Source organism: Phyllobates terribilis, unplaced genomic scaffold (assembly GCF_046119375.1).
Source record: "Phyllobates terribilis strain yellow unplaced genomic scaffold, ASM4611937v1 Scaffold_10__3_contigs__length_209671492, whole genome shotgun sequence".
NCBI classification, from domain to species: Eukaryota; Metazoa; Chordata; class Amphibia; order Anura; family Dendrobatidae; genus Phyllobates; species Phyllobates terribilis.
In genome coordinates, this window is record NW_027362770.1 from 18,651,043 (window position 1) to 18,667,099 (window position 16,057).

Consider the following 16,057-nt stretch of genomic DNA (forward strand, 5'->3'; position numbering starts at 1 on the left):
AGACCCCTCAGGGAACTTATCAAGATGTATGGTGACCACCTTAAACCCCCAGGTGCTTCACAGAAGTTTATAACATAGAGCTGTGAAAATAAAAAAAATCTCACTTTTTTTACACAAAAATTATATTTTAGTCCCAAATTTTTTATTTTCACAAGGGTAAGAGGAGAAAATGGAATTTTCAAATTTTTCCGCCAAAAATGTTTTTCATCCCCCAGTTTTGCATTTTTATAAGGGTAACAGAAGAAATTGCACCATGCAACTTGTTGTGCAATCTCTCTTGAGTAAGCAGATACCCCATATGTGGGGGAAAACCACTGCTTGGGTGCACGGCAGGGTTCGGAAGGGAAGGAGCGCCATTTGACTTTTTGAATGTAAAATTTGCTTGAATAATTAGATGATGTGCCCCTGATGTGCCTAAACAGTGTAAAACCCCCATAAGTGATACCATTTGGGAAACTAGACACGTCAAGGATTTTATCAAGGGGTATAGTATACATTTTGAACCCAGAGATATGACAGAATTTGATAACATTAGGTCATCATTTTGAATAAGTAGTCATTAGTCTTGAGCGCAAGTGCTCGCTACTTGAATTTGCATCGAGTACTCAGGTATGCACCATGTATCACAGGTACTCGAGTGACATGCTCGAGTCCCCGCCCCGCATGTTTCACGGTTGTTAGACACCCCAAAAAAAAACATGCGGGGATGGCTCGAGCATGACAGGCGATCACAGCAATGGTTTTTTTGGCCGCAAAGCATATGGGGCAGATACCCGAGCATGTCACTCGAACACCCGCGATACTCAGTGCATACCCGAGCACCTGATGCAAACTCAAGTAGCGAGCACTTGCGCTCAACACTGGTCTCCATATCGTCTTCATTTTTTTTTTTGTAAAAATCCCAACCCTAACCCCAAACCTAATACAACCCTGACCCAAACCCAACCCTAATCCTAGCCCAATGCTAACCCTAGCCCAACACTAACCCCAACCCTAGCCCAACCCTAACCCTACCCTAACCCCAACTTTATTTTTTTACACCGTTCCTCGTGTGGTAAAAGTGATTAGAAACTTTATTCTTCGGGTCAGTGCGATTAAAGCGATACCAGATTCATATTGGGTTTTTATGATTGACAGCTGTCACACACTAAAAGACCCTTTTTTTTTTACAAAGACTAAGTTTTTCATCGCCATATTTTGAGAGCTATAATTTTCCAGATTTTGGCAGACAGTCATGTGACAGCTTGTTTTTTGGGGGACAAGTTGAAGTTTTTATTGGTACCATATTCGGGCACGTGACATTTTTTGATCGCTTTCTATTCTGATTTTTGGGAGGCAGAATAAACAAAAAACAGCAATTCCCAAATTGTTTTTTTTGGGGGGGGTTTTATGCCTCTCCGTGTGTGGTAAAATTGATAAGACAGCTTTATTAATTATTCGGGTCAGTACGTTTACAGCGGTACCACATTTATATCTTTATTTATGTTTTCGATCTTTTACAATAGAAAAAATAATTTTTTTGTATCGCTTTGCTGAGAGCTATAATTTTTTTATTTTTCGGATGATGGAGCTGTATGGTGGCTTGCTTTTTACGGGACAAGATGACGTTTTCAGCCGTACCATTTTGATTTACATTCGTCTTTTTGATCACGTGTTATTCCAATTTTTGTTTGGCGGTCTGATGATAAAGCATTGTTTTTTGCTTTTTTTTTACCGTATTCACTAAAGGGGTTAACTAGTGGGACAGTTTTATAGGTTAGGTCGTTCCTGATACCAAATGTGTACTTTTATTGGTTTATTTTTTTTTTCATAATAATAAATATTATTAGTACAATACATTTTTATTTTTTAGGGATTTTTTTTTTTTTTAATTTTTATATATTTTTTCACTTTACTACACTTTTTTTTTTACTTTTACACATGGTACCACTATGGGACTTTCACTTTTTGCAGCCTGATCGGCTGTATACAATAGAGAGCAGGAGCTCCCTATGCCATGCAGCCTGTCAGCGCTGCACACATGGAGACATGCGCATGACCAAAGTAACGTCCTGCCTCCCGGTGACCCGATATTGTCATGACAACATCGGGTCGTCATGACAACATCCGGGAGCCGCCGCAGACACCGCTGGAGGCCGGGAGAGGAGGTGAGTATCGCGCTCACCTCCCCCCTTGCCCTTGCAATGCTGCGATCGACTTCGATCGTAGCATTGCGGGGGTTAATGTTCCACTCCTTGCATATAGCACCGTGTGTCAGCTGTGATAATCAGCTGATACCCTGCGGCGATCACCCCGCACCGCTTGCGTGCGGACGCGATCGCATTATGCGTAATAATACGTAGCTGGTCCATAAGTCCCAGAGCACAGCTACGTACTATTACTGACATCGTCGGAAAGGTGTTAAAGAGGTTGTTCTCTACAATAAATAAATCTCCCATCGATTTAAAAATTGTAAAGAAGTATTTTTGTAAATACCTCTTGTTGCCATTTTTGCCGTGAGTGGCGCTATCGCTCATCACTCAGTCCGCATCACGTGACCCAGCTGTACCCGCCGCTGACATCCACTGAAGTAACGTCTAGTTCTAGATTCACCCAGGCGTGACCCCGTGGCACGCACCCCCTCTGATTGACTGGGGTGTGGACAGTGTTTCACCGCACTTCACAGCACAGTATCCAGCGCGTACTTGCTGCCAATGAAGGCAGAAGAGAGAACGAAAGTGGACTAAGCGGTCAGCCATGGCACCGTTCACAGGCAAAAATGGCAACAAGAGATATTTTAAAAAATACTTCTTTACAATGTTTAAATCGATGGGCGATTTTATTTAATGTAGTGGACAACCTCTTTAAGTGCGTGTAATTCTGCATGCTACTCATACTTGATACTGAATAAATCAAGAGATTTTGAAACATTTGTTTCAATTACTTCATTATTAGCATATCATTAAGGTTTCTATCTTCCTATGATTTTCATAATTCCACAATTTTATTTCTTGATTTTGGAAATTCAATGTCGAGGAGCATACTTTTTTTTAATCCTCAGTCCAAAACATTATGTTGATTATAGGGATTGTCCAGTTTTGGGATTTTTGGCTAATTTGCTGTTCATTTTAGTCTATGTTGCATTTAATCTCTTGTCACTTTTACAGAGTGGTTATAAAGAGCGTGGGGTTGTTAAAAGGAGGGGTGACCATTAATATCCCATTTGCTATAATTTACACTAAAATAATTGTAAATTATAAAATAAATTTACATCTGCTATAGTAAAACCCAAGACCATATTTACCCACTCCGCTACCTAAACAAATAAGATACCACACTGCGTAACTTTGGATTTCATGGCCACAGCAGACTTTTTTATTAAATAACAACAAATAATAAATATAACATTAAATACAATCAATATGCATAAATAGCATATCCAACAAAAAAGGAAGGGGGCTGAAGCTTAAATGACACCTTTTTGTAACAAGCAACTGCTCGACACTACCCTCAGCTGTACTGCCCAGTAGGGGCCCGCTTAAAAGTTCTATAATAACATTGCACCATATTGAGTTCACCTATCCCTGAACAATGTTCCCTTAGTCATTTAGTGTAATCCACCTCCTTCAAAGTGCCCCCTCCTATTTTTGCCTCAGCGAGCCTGCATGACCCCTTATGCATGTGAGTCCCTCAAAAACACAAAGTCTTCTCAACACCTTCCATTAATGCAAAGGCTCAAATATCAATACCGACCATGTTCAAATGGACTCCATTTGACCTCAAAAATTCCCGAGAAGGGGTTCCAAATTGTAGTGCCATTCCACTACCCCATCAAGTTATGCGATGAAATGACACACCTACCAATTAATTTTAATTTATTGATCCTCTCTACTGACCACGCATGTTTCCATGTAAAATGTGCAACAATATCAGATCAAATGATCTCAGACCTGGATTTGAGAACTAGAACCTACGGCAGTCACACTTTATGTCATAGATCAAATCCCTAGACCCAAATCTTTTCCACCCACATGTAGCACAAGAATATCAGGTGTTCTATCCAATGTAGGGGATTGGCTCTTTTATTGGACATTGAATTCACTGTGACTTTAAGGCATCATGCTCCCCTCTGAGTCTTGTGTTTGGACTAGTCGCCTCCCCCTGCTGTGGTTGGTATGTGCTGAGAGAGAAAGAGAGAAGAACTAGGAAGTAGACTCCTCCTGTGTGTCTGAGGTAACAGGGAGAGACTCCTGCATGATTCTGATCAACAGAGAAAATAAAAGAAGACACTGTTACTCTATGGAAAGAGAAGATTATAGCAAGTTTTGTTGTTGGGGGCTGTAGAAGAGAAATTTATCCTTTTCTTGAACGTTTTCCCTGGAGAATGAGGACTTGAGACAACATACAACACAGCGTGTCAGCCATTTCTGTGAGAGTAAAACAAGGATTGCCTGCCGGCTGCAAGAAAGAGATCCCGTATACAAGGAAAGCACTCAAATGAATTCATCCGGCTCTTTCACACCAGGAACAAGCAGCGGCCGCCATCTGTGCCTGATCTGCACAACCGTGAGTGAGCAATCAGCGTGAACTATTATGGTTTAGCGTAGTTTGCTGTAGCTTGGACGCTGTAGCAGCATGGTCCGACTAGCCATGGATAGAAATAGCTCAGAGTAGTTTGTGAAAGTTGTTGTGCACTGTTGGTTCTGAGCTTTCTTTGCCATAGCTGGAGCATAGTTTGTGACTTGCTCCAGCTATATCTTCCTATATTCATGTTGATAATATCGTTATTGTAAATATTGTTATTTTCATCTTTGTACATAATAAAGCCGGAGTTTTGTTTCAGTCTTCTTGTCTGCCGTGCTGTACTTGAATCCTGCATTGAGGTGTTCTTTGGACACCGCTACACCAATGCGACATGAAAATGTAATTCAGGCATTACCCTGCTCCAATGCATACCCCGAATACCAATTCATCGAACGGGCACAACATCTCTGCAGAGACCCAAATGCAAAAGGTAAACCAAGTCGGCCACCAAAGCTCACTTTCCTACAGAGTCCACGAATTCCTGCCATAGACACCATGCCGAAGCATACTTCACACAAGTGCCATGAGAATTCCTCACCAAATTGAAATCTGCATGAATTCCACAACTGGCGGAGTCAAACAGTTTCTTACTGTTCTGAGGCCACTGATCCCACTGGAAGCGAGACAAAGTGTCAGGTATTGAATTTTGCACACCAGACACATGGGCAGCAGAAAAGCAGACATTAAAATCCAAATTTTTTAAAACCAGGAAACGTAATAAAGCCAACATCGGTGGCAATCCGGCCCACATGTTATTTATACACTGGACCATGCTCATGTTGTCACATATTAAACACATTTTCTTATTCCTGAGTTCTGTACCCCACACCTCCAAGGTCACTACAATAGGAAATATTTCCAGCAAGGCTAGGTTTCTAATCAAACTCATAGCTCTCCATGCATCTGGCCATTCCACAACACCCCATCTACCTCCAAACTAGGCCCCAAAACCACCTGCCTCAGATGCATCATTATGAAAAAAAAAATTATGTTAGACACTACTGGCTCTATCTCAACTGATCGTCCATTATAAGAATGCAGAAACTCAGCTCAGACCTTCAAATCCACCTTCAACCAAATAAAATGGAAAGGGTGTTCAATACCGGCTGTAGCCTGCGCCATCCTGAGAGAAAACTCTATCCACAGACAGGATTCTGCCGACAAAATTCAGCTTACCTAACAGACATGGTAATTGATGGAGCCAAAGTTTCTTGGCTTGTAACGCCTCCTGTACGTCAACCTTTAAATCCATTAGCCAGCATACTAACCGAGTCTATCTCAATGACCAAAAGCTTCAACACTGTTGACAGACCATCAGTTTATTCTGGAGCCAATGGGTTAACAAAACAAGTACATTTTACTGAAAATCCTGTGGGCAAACAACAATTCACATAAAATATATTATTCTCCAAAAATCAACCTAACAAGTGGAAAATCTCCAGAAGCAGCGGCAGAAACCGAAACACAGACTCAATGTCCGTCTTTGTCATCACAGACCCTCTTTCAGAACCTACAAATCCATTCAACTGCCTTATCAAAATGATATCTACTTAGAAATGGTAGCATCCAATCTAGTCTCACTGGAGTCATACCTTTTTGCTGAAGACTCATTCTATTTTTCCTTTCCTAAGATAATTGGAGTGGCTGTGGGACCCCCACTTCTTGCATCTGGAGCAGTCATGCTTAAACTTGCAGGATGATCTGAAACAGCACCCCTTTTCATTAAATTGCACAAACCTTTTCGCATATGTACTGAGACTGTTGTTGTACTGGTGGCCCACCAGAACTCCTGGGAAAGGACAGCAAACCTCAAGCTAATTAGGCGCAACCTCAAGCTAATATCCTTATAGTCCCAATGCAATCTCGGTTGCACTGCTTTCCTGTGCCTGAATTACTCATTATAGTGCAGCCATGCTGTACCAGCATGAATGCAGTAAGCCTCCCTAATCAAGTCAAAGTAACAAAACAATACTGAACAATGTTCAAGCGCCTCCTCACCTATAACACTAACTAATATAGTAAAAGCTTGCAGTCAACTATGAAAAGTTCAAGGAATGAGTCTATAACGACTCAGTTCCACCTCATGTTTCTTACTTTTCTCTAGCTTAACTCTGTCAAGATGCAATGAAGTGACAATGAAGAAAAAAATGTCAACATTTTCATCCTTCCAGATTTTATCTCTAACTTCCTGCTTCAAATGAGCAGTTTAAGGTCCATCAAAATATACATAGACTTCTCCCCTGGTTCTATCAAAAGCACCAAATCAACTTTTGTACTCGTGGAAGCTGTGGGATTAATGCTAACACTTGCCAGGGGATCTGGTGAGGTGGCCGCTGTAACGGGTCTGGGAGGCGGAACCTCTGAGCTACTATACAAGGGGGCGGTCCTTGTAAGGGAGCGGGTGGCGACCAGGGTAGACGGACAGGCAGTCACAGCAGGTGACTGGGACAGTCTCTGAATGAACGGACAGGAGGTCACGGCAAGTGACCGGGGCAGTCTCTGGATGAACGGGCAGGAGGTCACGGCAAGTGACCGGGGCAGTCTCTGGATGAACGGGCAGGAGGTCACGGCAAGTGACCGGGGCAGTCTCTGGATGAACGGGCAGGAGGTCACGGCAAGTGACCGGGGCAGTCTCTGGGTAAAGGATTGGTACGACCTGTGGCGGCAGATGATAGACGTGAGCTCCCAGGTGAGCAGGCGAGAGTCTCTGGATAATCGGGTGGTCACAGCATGTGACGGCGGAGCCTCCAGGAAGACCAACAGACAGGTAGCAGATGAGCGCTCCCAGGTGAGCGGGCAGGAGTCTCTGGACAGGCGGGTGGTCACAGCACGTGACGGCAGAGCCTCCTGGTAGGCTAGCAGACAGGCAGCAGATGAGCGCTCCCAGGTTAGCGGGCAAGCTGGTCCTTAGACAGACTGACAGGAGTTGGAAGGCAGACCGTCGGACCTCAGGCAAGCAGGCAGGTAGAAGATGTGCGCTCCCAGGTGAGCGGGCAAGCTGGTCCTTAGACAGACTGACAGAAGTTGGAAGGCAGACCGTCGGACCTCAGGCTAGCAGGCAGGTAGCAGGATATCAGGCAGGAATTAGACAGTAGACTGGCAGGAATCTGGCAGGTATCTGGCAGGTAACTGGCAACGGGACCTGAGGGCTGAAGCAGAGTAGTGAACAGTGCTACAACATTGCTCGGGCACCTCCATTTTGGAGGAGGTGCCTTTTATATGGGAGGTCCTCCGGCAATTGGCCGGGGACTCCTTAGGACGGCGCGCGCGGTCCCTTTAAGAGAGGGGGAGCGCGCGCGCCCTAAGCACACTGCCGGGGAAGGAGCGCGTGCCGGAAGCAGCGGGGAGAGAAGGGCTGGAGGACGCCGCGCCAGGAGCGGGGAGGTGAGAGGGACGGCGTCTCTGCCTAGAACGGGGCAGAGACACCGATGCTACAGTACCCCCCCCTTTAGGCCCCCTCTTTTTTTGGCCAGAAAGAAATTTCTCAAGGAGAAGCGGGGCGTTGATGTTCTCCCTGGGTTCCCAAGTTCTCTCCTCAGGACCAAACCCCTTCCAATCTACCAGAAAAAAGGTTTTTCCTCTTACCCTCTTGGAGGCCAGAATACTCTCTACCTCAAAGATGTCATCAGCGGAAACCGGAGCAGGAGGGGCACCTGGATTTTTGGAAAAAAAGTTAAAGACAACGGGTTTGAGGAGAGATACGTGGAAGGAGTTGGGGATCCGTAGGGTGGCCGGGAGTTTTAATTTGTAGGCCACAGGGTTAATTTGCCTGAGGACTTCGAAGGGGCCGATGAATCGAGGACCCAACTTGTAGGAGGGTACTTTGAGCCGCACATGTTTGGATGAGAGCCAAACCTTGTCTCCCGGACGGAATTGGGGCGGATCCAGACGTCTCTTATCAGCATATCTCTTCATCCGCTCAGAGGAGAGAAGAAGAGCGGACCTGGTGCTCTCCCAAATAGTAGAAAATTCGCTGACAAGAGACTCCGCAGCAGGGTTGTCCACAGAAACGGAGACAGGAAGTGGAATCCGGGGAAGTTGGCCACCGACTATAAAGAACGGGGATTTGGAAGAGGACTCGCTCTCATGGTTGTTATAAGAGAACTCGGCCCAAGGTAGGAGATCCACCCAGTCCAAGTGGTGATCATCAACGAAGTGCCGGAGGTAGCTGGACAAGATCTGATTGATCCGCTCCACTTGACCATTGGACTGAGGGTGGTAAGCGGAGGAGAAATCCAGGGTAATGTCCAGCAGCTTACATGTGGCTCTCCAGAAGCGAGAGGTGAACTGAACCCCACGATCCGACACGATGTGGAGGGGCAGACCATGGAGACGGAAGATGTGGCGGATAAAGTCTTTAGCCAGCTCGGGTGCAGACGGAAGACCAGGCAGGGGAATGAAGTGGGCCATCTTAGAAAAACGGTCAGCGACAACCCAAATGACAGTACAACCGGCAGAAACTGGAAGGTCGGTGATAAAGTCCATAGCGATGTGTTGCCAAGGAGCAGCAGGTACGGGAAGGGGCAGGAGATGGCCGGCAGGTAGATGTCGGGGAACTTTGTTACGGGCACAGGATGAACAGGCCGCGACGAAGTCTACCACGTCCTTACGCAGGGTAGGCCACCAGTAATGCCGGGTAATAAGTTGGAAGGTCTTCTTTTGGCCAGCATGGCCAGCTAGTTTAGAAGAATGTCCCCAGCGAAGAACCCTCTCCCGATCTGGCACAGCTACGAACGTCTTACCGGGTGGAAGACGAGTCAGATCCAAGGGGGCCACATTCATCACCTTGGAGGAGTCGATGATGTGCGTAGGTTCCTCCTCTTGATCGGAGGACAGGAAGGACCGGGACAAGGCATCAGCTTTGACATTCTTGTCCGCCGGACGGAAATGAAGAACGAAGTCGAAGCGGGCAAAAAACAACGACCACCGGGCCTGGCGAGGATTGAGTCTCTGGGCATTTTGGAGATATGCCAGGTTTTTGTGATCCGTGTAGATAATTACCGGGTAGAGAGCCCCTTCAAGCAGATAGCGCCACTCTCCCAGTGCCAATTTGATGGCTAGCAATTCCCGGTCTCCAATGGAGTAGTTGCGCTCCGACGAGGAGAAGATTTTGGAGAAGAAGCCGCACGTTACCATTCTCCCGGTAGAAGACTTCTGGGTGAGCACCGCTCCGGCTCCGGAGGAGGAGGCATCAACCTCCAGGTAGAATTGTTTATTACAGTCCGGACGGTGCAGGACGGGAGCAGAGGCGAAGGCTTTCTTTAGGGAAAGGAAGGCCTCCTCGGCTTCAGGCGACCATGTCCTGGGGTTAGCCCCCTTACGGGTAAGTGCAGATATGGGAGCAGTCCGAGACGAGAAGTGTGGGATGAAAAGACGAAAATTATTAGCGAAGCCCAGGAATCGCTGTATCGCCTTCAAACCTTCAGGACGAGGCCATTTTAGAACGGAAGAGAGCTTCTCGGGATCCATTTGCAGACCTGTTTGGGAGATGACATAGCCCAAGAACGGAAGGGAGGTCTGATCGAAGAGGCACTTCTCGTATTTGACGTAAAGGTGGTTCTGCCGAAGCATAAGCAGGACCTGACGAACATCCCTCCGGTGTGTGGGGAGATCCGGAGAGAAGACCAAGATATCGTCCAGGTATACCACTACGCAGGAGTACAAGAGGTCACGGAAGATGTCGTTGACTAGTTCCTGAAAGACCGCGGGAGCATTACTGAGACCGAAGGGCATCACAAGGTACTCGTAGTGACCGTCCCGGGTATTGAATGCCGTCTTCCACTCGTCTCCTTGATGGATACGGACCAGATTATACGCTCCTCGTAGATCCAGCTTGGAGAAGATCCTGGCGCCCTTGAGACGATCAAACAATTCGGAGATGAGTGGCAGGGGATATTTGTTTTTTACCGTGATGAGATTGAGTCCTCTGTAGTCAATACAGGGACGTAGCGAGCCGTCTTTCTTTTTGACAAAGAAGAATCCGGCTCCAGCCGGGGAGGTAGATTTTCGGATAAATCCCCTAGCCAGATTCTCTTCAATGTACTCAGACATGGCTCGGGTCTCGGCTGCAGACAACGGGTAGATACGCCCATGGGGAGGAGTGGTGCCAGGTACCAGGTCGATCGGGCAATCGTATGGCCTATGGGGTGGCAACGTCTCAGCTTCCTTCTTACCGAAGACGTCCGCATAGGGCCAGTAGGGAGCCGGGAGACCAGGTAAGTTAGCTGGAGTAGGCTGAGGGCGAAGTGGACGGACCGGGACCAGGCAGGTCCTATGGCAGTCAGGACCCCATCGGAGTACTTCACCGGACCGCCAGTTCAATACGGGTTCATGTGTCTGGAGCCAAGGTAGACCTAGCAACAGGGAGTGAGAAAGTCCGGACAGCACATGGAATGAGATCTCCTCAGAGTGCAGCATTCCCACCTGCAGGGTTATGGGTTCGGTGACGAGCAGGATGGTCTCCGAGAGAAGTCTTCCATCCACGGAGGCGACTGACAATGGTTCAGCCAGGGACTTGGTGGGAATATGGTATCTCTCTACCAGAGACTGGGAGATGAGGTTTCCAGCAGCTCCAGAATCCAGATGGGCGAGTTCAAAGAGACGGTTTTCTCCCCAAGCAATAGAGACCGGTAAGGTCAGAGACGGAGAGGGCTTACTTTTGTCTAGGACGACCTCTCCGAGTGGTCCTAGACACTGGCGTTTCCCGGCTTTTCCGGGCAGGAATGGATGAAGTGCTTCATACTGCCACAATAGAAACAGCTTCCCTCGGCTCGGCGAGATTCTTGGCGAGAACCGACCATCTTGGTCTGGTCGACCTGCATAGGCTCAGGAGAGTGTAGCTGAGGAGAGACGGAGGGAGTGACGGGTTTCTGAAAAGTAGGAGCTAGACGTGGAAACCTCCTCTCACGGGTGACCTCTTTGGCACGCTCCTGGAACCGCAGGTCAATCCAGGTGGCAAGAGTTATTAGGTCATCGAGAGTGGTAGGAATGTCCCGACCGGCAAGTTCATCTTTAATACGGCCGGACAGACCCTCCCAGAAGACGGAAACCAGAGCGTCATTATCCCAGGCCAGCTCCGAGGCAAGGGTACGGAACCGTATGGCATATTGGCCCACGGTGAGACTTCCCTGATGGAGGCGTAGCAGAGATGATGCGGATGAGGTCTTCCATCCGGGTTCGTCGAAGACTTTCCGGAAAGCCGTGAGAAAGGCAGGCAAGTCGGACACCACGGGGTCTCCTCTCTCCCATAGAGGATTTAGCCAGGCCAGGGCCTCTCCGGTGAGATGGGACATGATGAAGGCAATTTTGGCCCGGTCGGAGTTAAACTGGTGAGACAGGAGTTCAAAGTGCAGGGTGCACTGATTTATGAAGCCCCGAGCCTGGGCGGAGTCGCCTCCGAAACGAGGAGGTGCAGAAAGCCGGGGTCCGGGGTAGGATACCATGTTATTAGTGGGCAGTGGAGCTGCCGGATTGCGAGTCATGGCACTGGCGGTGGTTGCAGGCAGAGCAGTCAGAGTGTCCAGGCGAGAATTGACATTCCGCAGGTGACCCAGGATGGACTCCTGTTGGGACCTCTGACGGGACAGTTCATGACACAGGTCCGAGAGCGAGGGAGCTTGGGTGCCACCGGGTTCCATGGCCCGAGCAAACTGTAACGGGTCTGGGAGGCGGAACCTCTGAGCTACTATACAAGGGGGCGGTCCTTGTAAGGGAGCGGGTGGCGACCATGGTAGACGGACAGGCAGTCACAGCAGGTGACTGGGACAGTCTCTGAATGAACGGACAGGAGGTCACGGCAAGTGACCGGGGCAGTCTCTGGATGAACGGGCAGGAGGTCACGGCAAGTGACCGGGGCAGTCTCTGGATGAACGGGCAGGAGGTCACGGCAAGTGACCGGGGCAGTCTCTGGATGAACGGGCAGGAGGTCACGGCAAGTGACCGGGGCAGTCTCTGGATGAACGGGCAGGAGGTCACGGCAAGTGACCGGGGCAGTCTCTGGGTAAAGGATTGGTACGACCTGTGGCGGCAGATGATAGACGTGAGCTCCCAGGTGAGCAAGCGAGAGTCTCTGGATAATCGGGTGGTCACAGCATGTGACGGCGGAGCCTCCAGGAAGACCAACAGACAGGTAGCAGATGAGCGCTCCCAGGTGAGGGGGCAGGAGTCTCTGGACAGGCGGGTGGTCACAGCACGTGACGGCAGAGCCTCCTGGTAGGCTAGCAGACAGGCAGCAGATGAGCGCTCCCAGGTGAGCGGGCAAGCTGGTCCTTAGACAGACTGACAGGAGTTGGAAGGCAGACCGTCGGACCTCAGGCAAGCAGGCAGGTAGAAGATGTGCGCTCCCAGGTGAGCGGGCAAGCTGGTCCTTAGACAGACTGACAGAAGTTGGAAGGCAGACCGTCGGACCTCAGGCTAGCAGGCAGGTAGCAGGATATCAGGCAGGAATTAGACAGTAGACTGGCAGGAATCTGGCAGGTATCTGGCAGGTAACTGGCAACGGGACCTGAGGGCTGAAGCAGAGTAGTGAACAGTGCTACAACATTGCTCGGGCACCTCCATTTTGGAGGAGGTGCCTTTTATATGGGAGGTCCTCCGGCAATTGGCCGGGGACTCCTTAGGACGGCGCGCGCGGTCCCTTTAAGAGAGGGGGAGCGCGCGCGCGCGCCCTAAGCACACTGCCGGGGAAGGAGCGCGTGCCGGAAGCAGCGGGGAGAGAAGCGCTGGAGGACGCCGCGCCAGGAGCGGGGAGGTGAGAGGGACGGCGTCTCTGCCTAGAATGGGGCAGAGACGCCGATGCTACAGCCGCTTCTTCTGCTGGAACACTATCTTGATAAACGCCACTAGGTCTTCACCCCACCATTGGAGCAAGCAAACTTCTAACTATCCTCACACATTCTGCTGCCACATCAGTAGTTCTCACACTACCATCATCACCAAAACTTCAATCCACCGTATCATCATTCCCAATTTCCACACTAGAACATTCAAAACTTTCATACTAGGGCACGCAAACCATGTGTTTTACCAGGCTGACTACAAGGAACCTTTTAAACAGCGGTCGCATGTATGAGTCCGCTCTTTACTGCCCGATGACATCTGGCCCTCTTCCTTCAATGCATACTAAGGCATATTGACATTGCCAAGAAGACCTGGCATAGGCAACCCACTGCTTAATCTGGATCTGCATGTCTGCAGCTAGCACTCCTGGAATTAGCCTGTTCGCACTAACAGTTCTATGGGCTCCCTACCTTCTGGTCCCTTTAACTGCATCACTGCAATTGCACTTTAGATGAGGGCCTCATCACTCCATTCCAAATCTCCTCCAGATAGGCCCTTCATGACTGCACAGACCACAACAAGGTCACGTGACACAACCGCCTGCATCATCACGCTGACCTTGAGCCATGACCTGAAGGGTCCCTGCCGGAACTCCAGATCCTGCTCCTGGTACGTGAAGTCACTTCTCGGCTGAGTCTCTCCAGACCTCCTACAGAGGTACTGGGTTTTCAGTCACCTTGCTGATTCCTCATGCTGTAATCCACTGTTCCATCTGGCTCTGGATCCACTGCTGATCTCTCTGCTCAGCCAAGGACCTTATCTCCTAAAGCAAGGCCTCCATCTTCAACAGTTCCAAGATATTGTGAGTACTAGGTTAGCTGCAGTACAGCTGACTCCTCAATGATCCAACCTATATATAACCCCACCTCAGACCCTCCTCCCCACCAATCAAGAAAACTCTTCCCTACTCTCCTCCCCCAAAATTTCATCCGCATGAAAACTGCTTGCTAGTTAACTTTTTATACAATAAAAACAGGGCCTGGCATCTCTCACAAGTCATAGTGCCCTCTCCTAAGTCCCAGGGGGCATTCAGTCCAGACTGTTGCTTGAAGAAGATACTGTGTGAGATGGATAATGAAAATTGTGGTCACATGGTGCAAAAGGGGACCGGGGCAACAGTGGAAAAAGGAAAAGGCACTGACAGGGATTTTATTTTGTATATTGTTCAGATGCTAACTATGGCTGAAGAAAAAGATTAAAAAAAAACATACCGGAGTACTACTTTAAGATTTTATTTATTAATTATTATTAATAATTTTTGATAATTAGAAAAGTGAAATTATTAATATGGCCAGGTTAAATATATTAAACTTTGTAAACAGCCTCGACTACTGCAATATCCTCTTCTGTAGCTTCCAAGCTAACACTCTGGCACCTTTCCAGTCTGTCCTTAAGGGCTCATACTCATCTGTGTTTAAATTGTACTATTGCAGTACAATAAAAAAATTAGATTGCACCCTGACTAATGTTATTGAATGATTATGTGTTCATCTGTGATTTTTTTTCTCAGCTCAAATCGGACTGAGAAAAAAAAAATCACAGCATGCTGGGAGTGGCTGCGTATATCCAGAAAGACTCGCCAATGTAAATAATGGCTGCGAGAAGACAATCGCATGGCACAGACCATACATGTGCCGTCCTATTTTTATGCACTCATCTCATAGGAAACCCCACATTTCATCAGCGAAGTAAAGTAAATTCACAGCAGTGTGAACCAGCAGAATAGAAAGAATAGATATATAGATAGAATAGATAGAAAGATGTCAGTGAGATATAATTAGTGCAGTGCAAGTGTAGTTTAATGTACATGTATTTAGCTAACAAATTTAAAACTAAAATTTAAAAAATGGCCAGGGGTCTTCCTTATTTTTATTAAGCAGCTGAGGGAAAGCAGACAGCTGGGGGCTGATGTTATTATTCTGGGAAAGGGCCAATAGCCATCAAGGTTTCCAGCCTATTAATAACAGCTCACAGCTGTTTTTATAGCCTTTACTAATCATTAAAAAGGGGGAACTCCCCAAAAAATATACGTGGGGTCCCCCCTATTTTTAATAACCAGCAAAGGGTAAACAGACAGCTGTGGGCTGATATTAATAGGCTGGGAAGAGGAACAGACTGATTCCCCTTTCTATTCACTGGTATCTGTATCCTGTTCATGCAATTTCCACTGCAATTGTGATGACAAGTGGGGGGAGGGCCCAGTTCCAAGTGACACCACACCTTTCCCCCCATAGCTCAAGGGCCCCATAGCGCCTGCATGATCAGCAACTATGTACATTACACTACTTTAGTGCTGCGGAATATATTGGCGCTATATAAATAAAAATTATTATTATTATTCTTTAGGAGTGTGATGAATCAAATGAAAGATAGAAAACAATTTAATCTTACCACATGTATTCTCTGTTTAACCAGATATCCTCTGTACCAACCTAAAAATTAAAAAACACATTATAATTACAGTGTAAAATTACAGTACAAAGATGTTCATCTGCTTTACATATTTTAAGGTTAATTATTTTTGCAAACCTTTGAGGTATTTAATTTATATAAAACCATTATTTAACATATACTAAATTGTTTTTCATACATCATACATCTAAATTTATATGTGTGGAATTGAATTTACAACTCAGAAAGCAAAGTGAGAAACAAA

General features: G+C 47.4%; 1 protein-coding gene across 5 annotated transcripts in view; it reads right to left on the bottom strand.

Annotated features, from left to right (window-relative positions):
* DOCK2 (dedicator of cytokinesis 2) overlaps nt 1-16,057 on the bottom strand; it is a 1,661,574-nt gene that overhangs the window by 1,491,492 nt on the left and 154,025 nt on the right. For all 5 annotated transcript variants that reach the window (XM_073649510.1, XM_073649507.1, XM_073649509.1 and 2 more), the window contains exon 3: nt 15,793-15,833. In XM_073649510.1, coding sequence (XP_073505611.1) covers nt 15,793-15,833 — 41 coding nt within the window. The remainder of the gene's footprint in view (nt 1-15,792; nt 15,834-16,057) is intronic.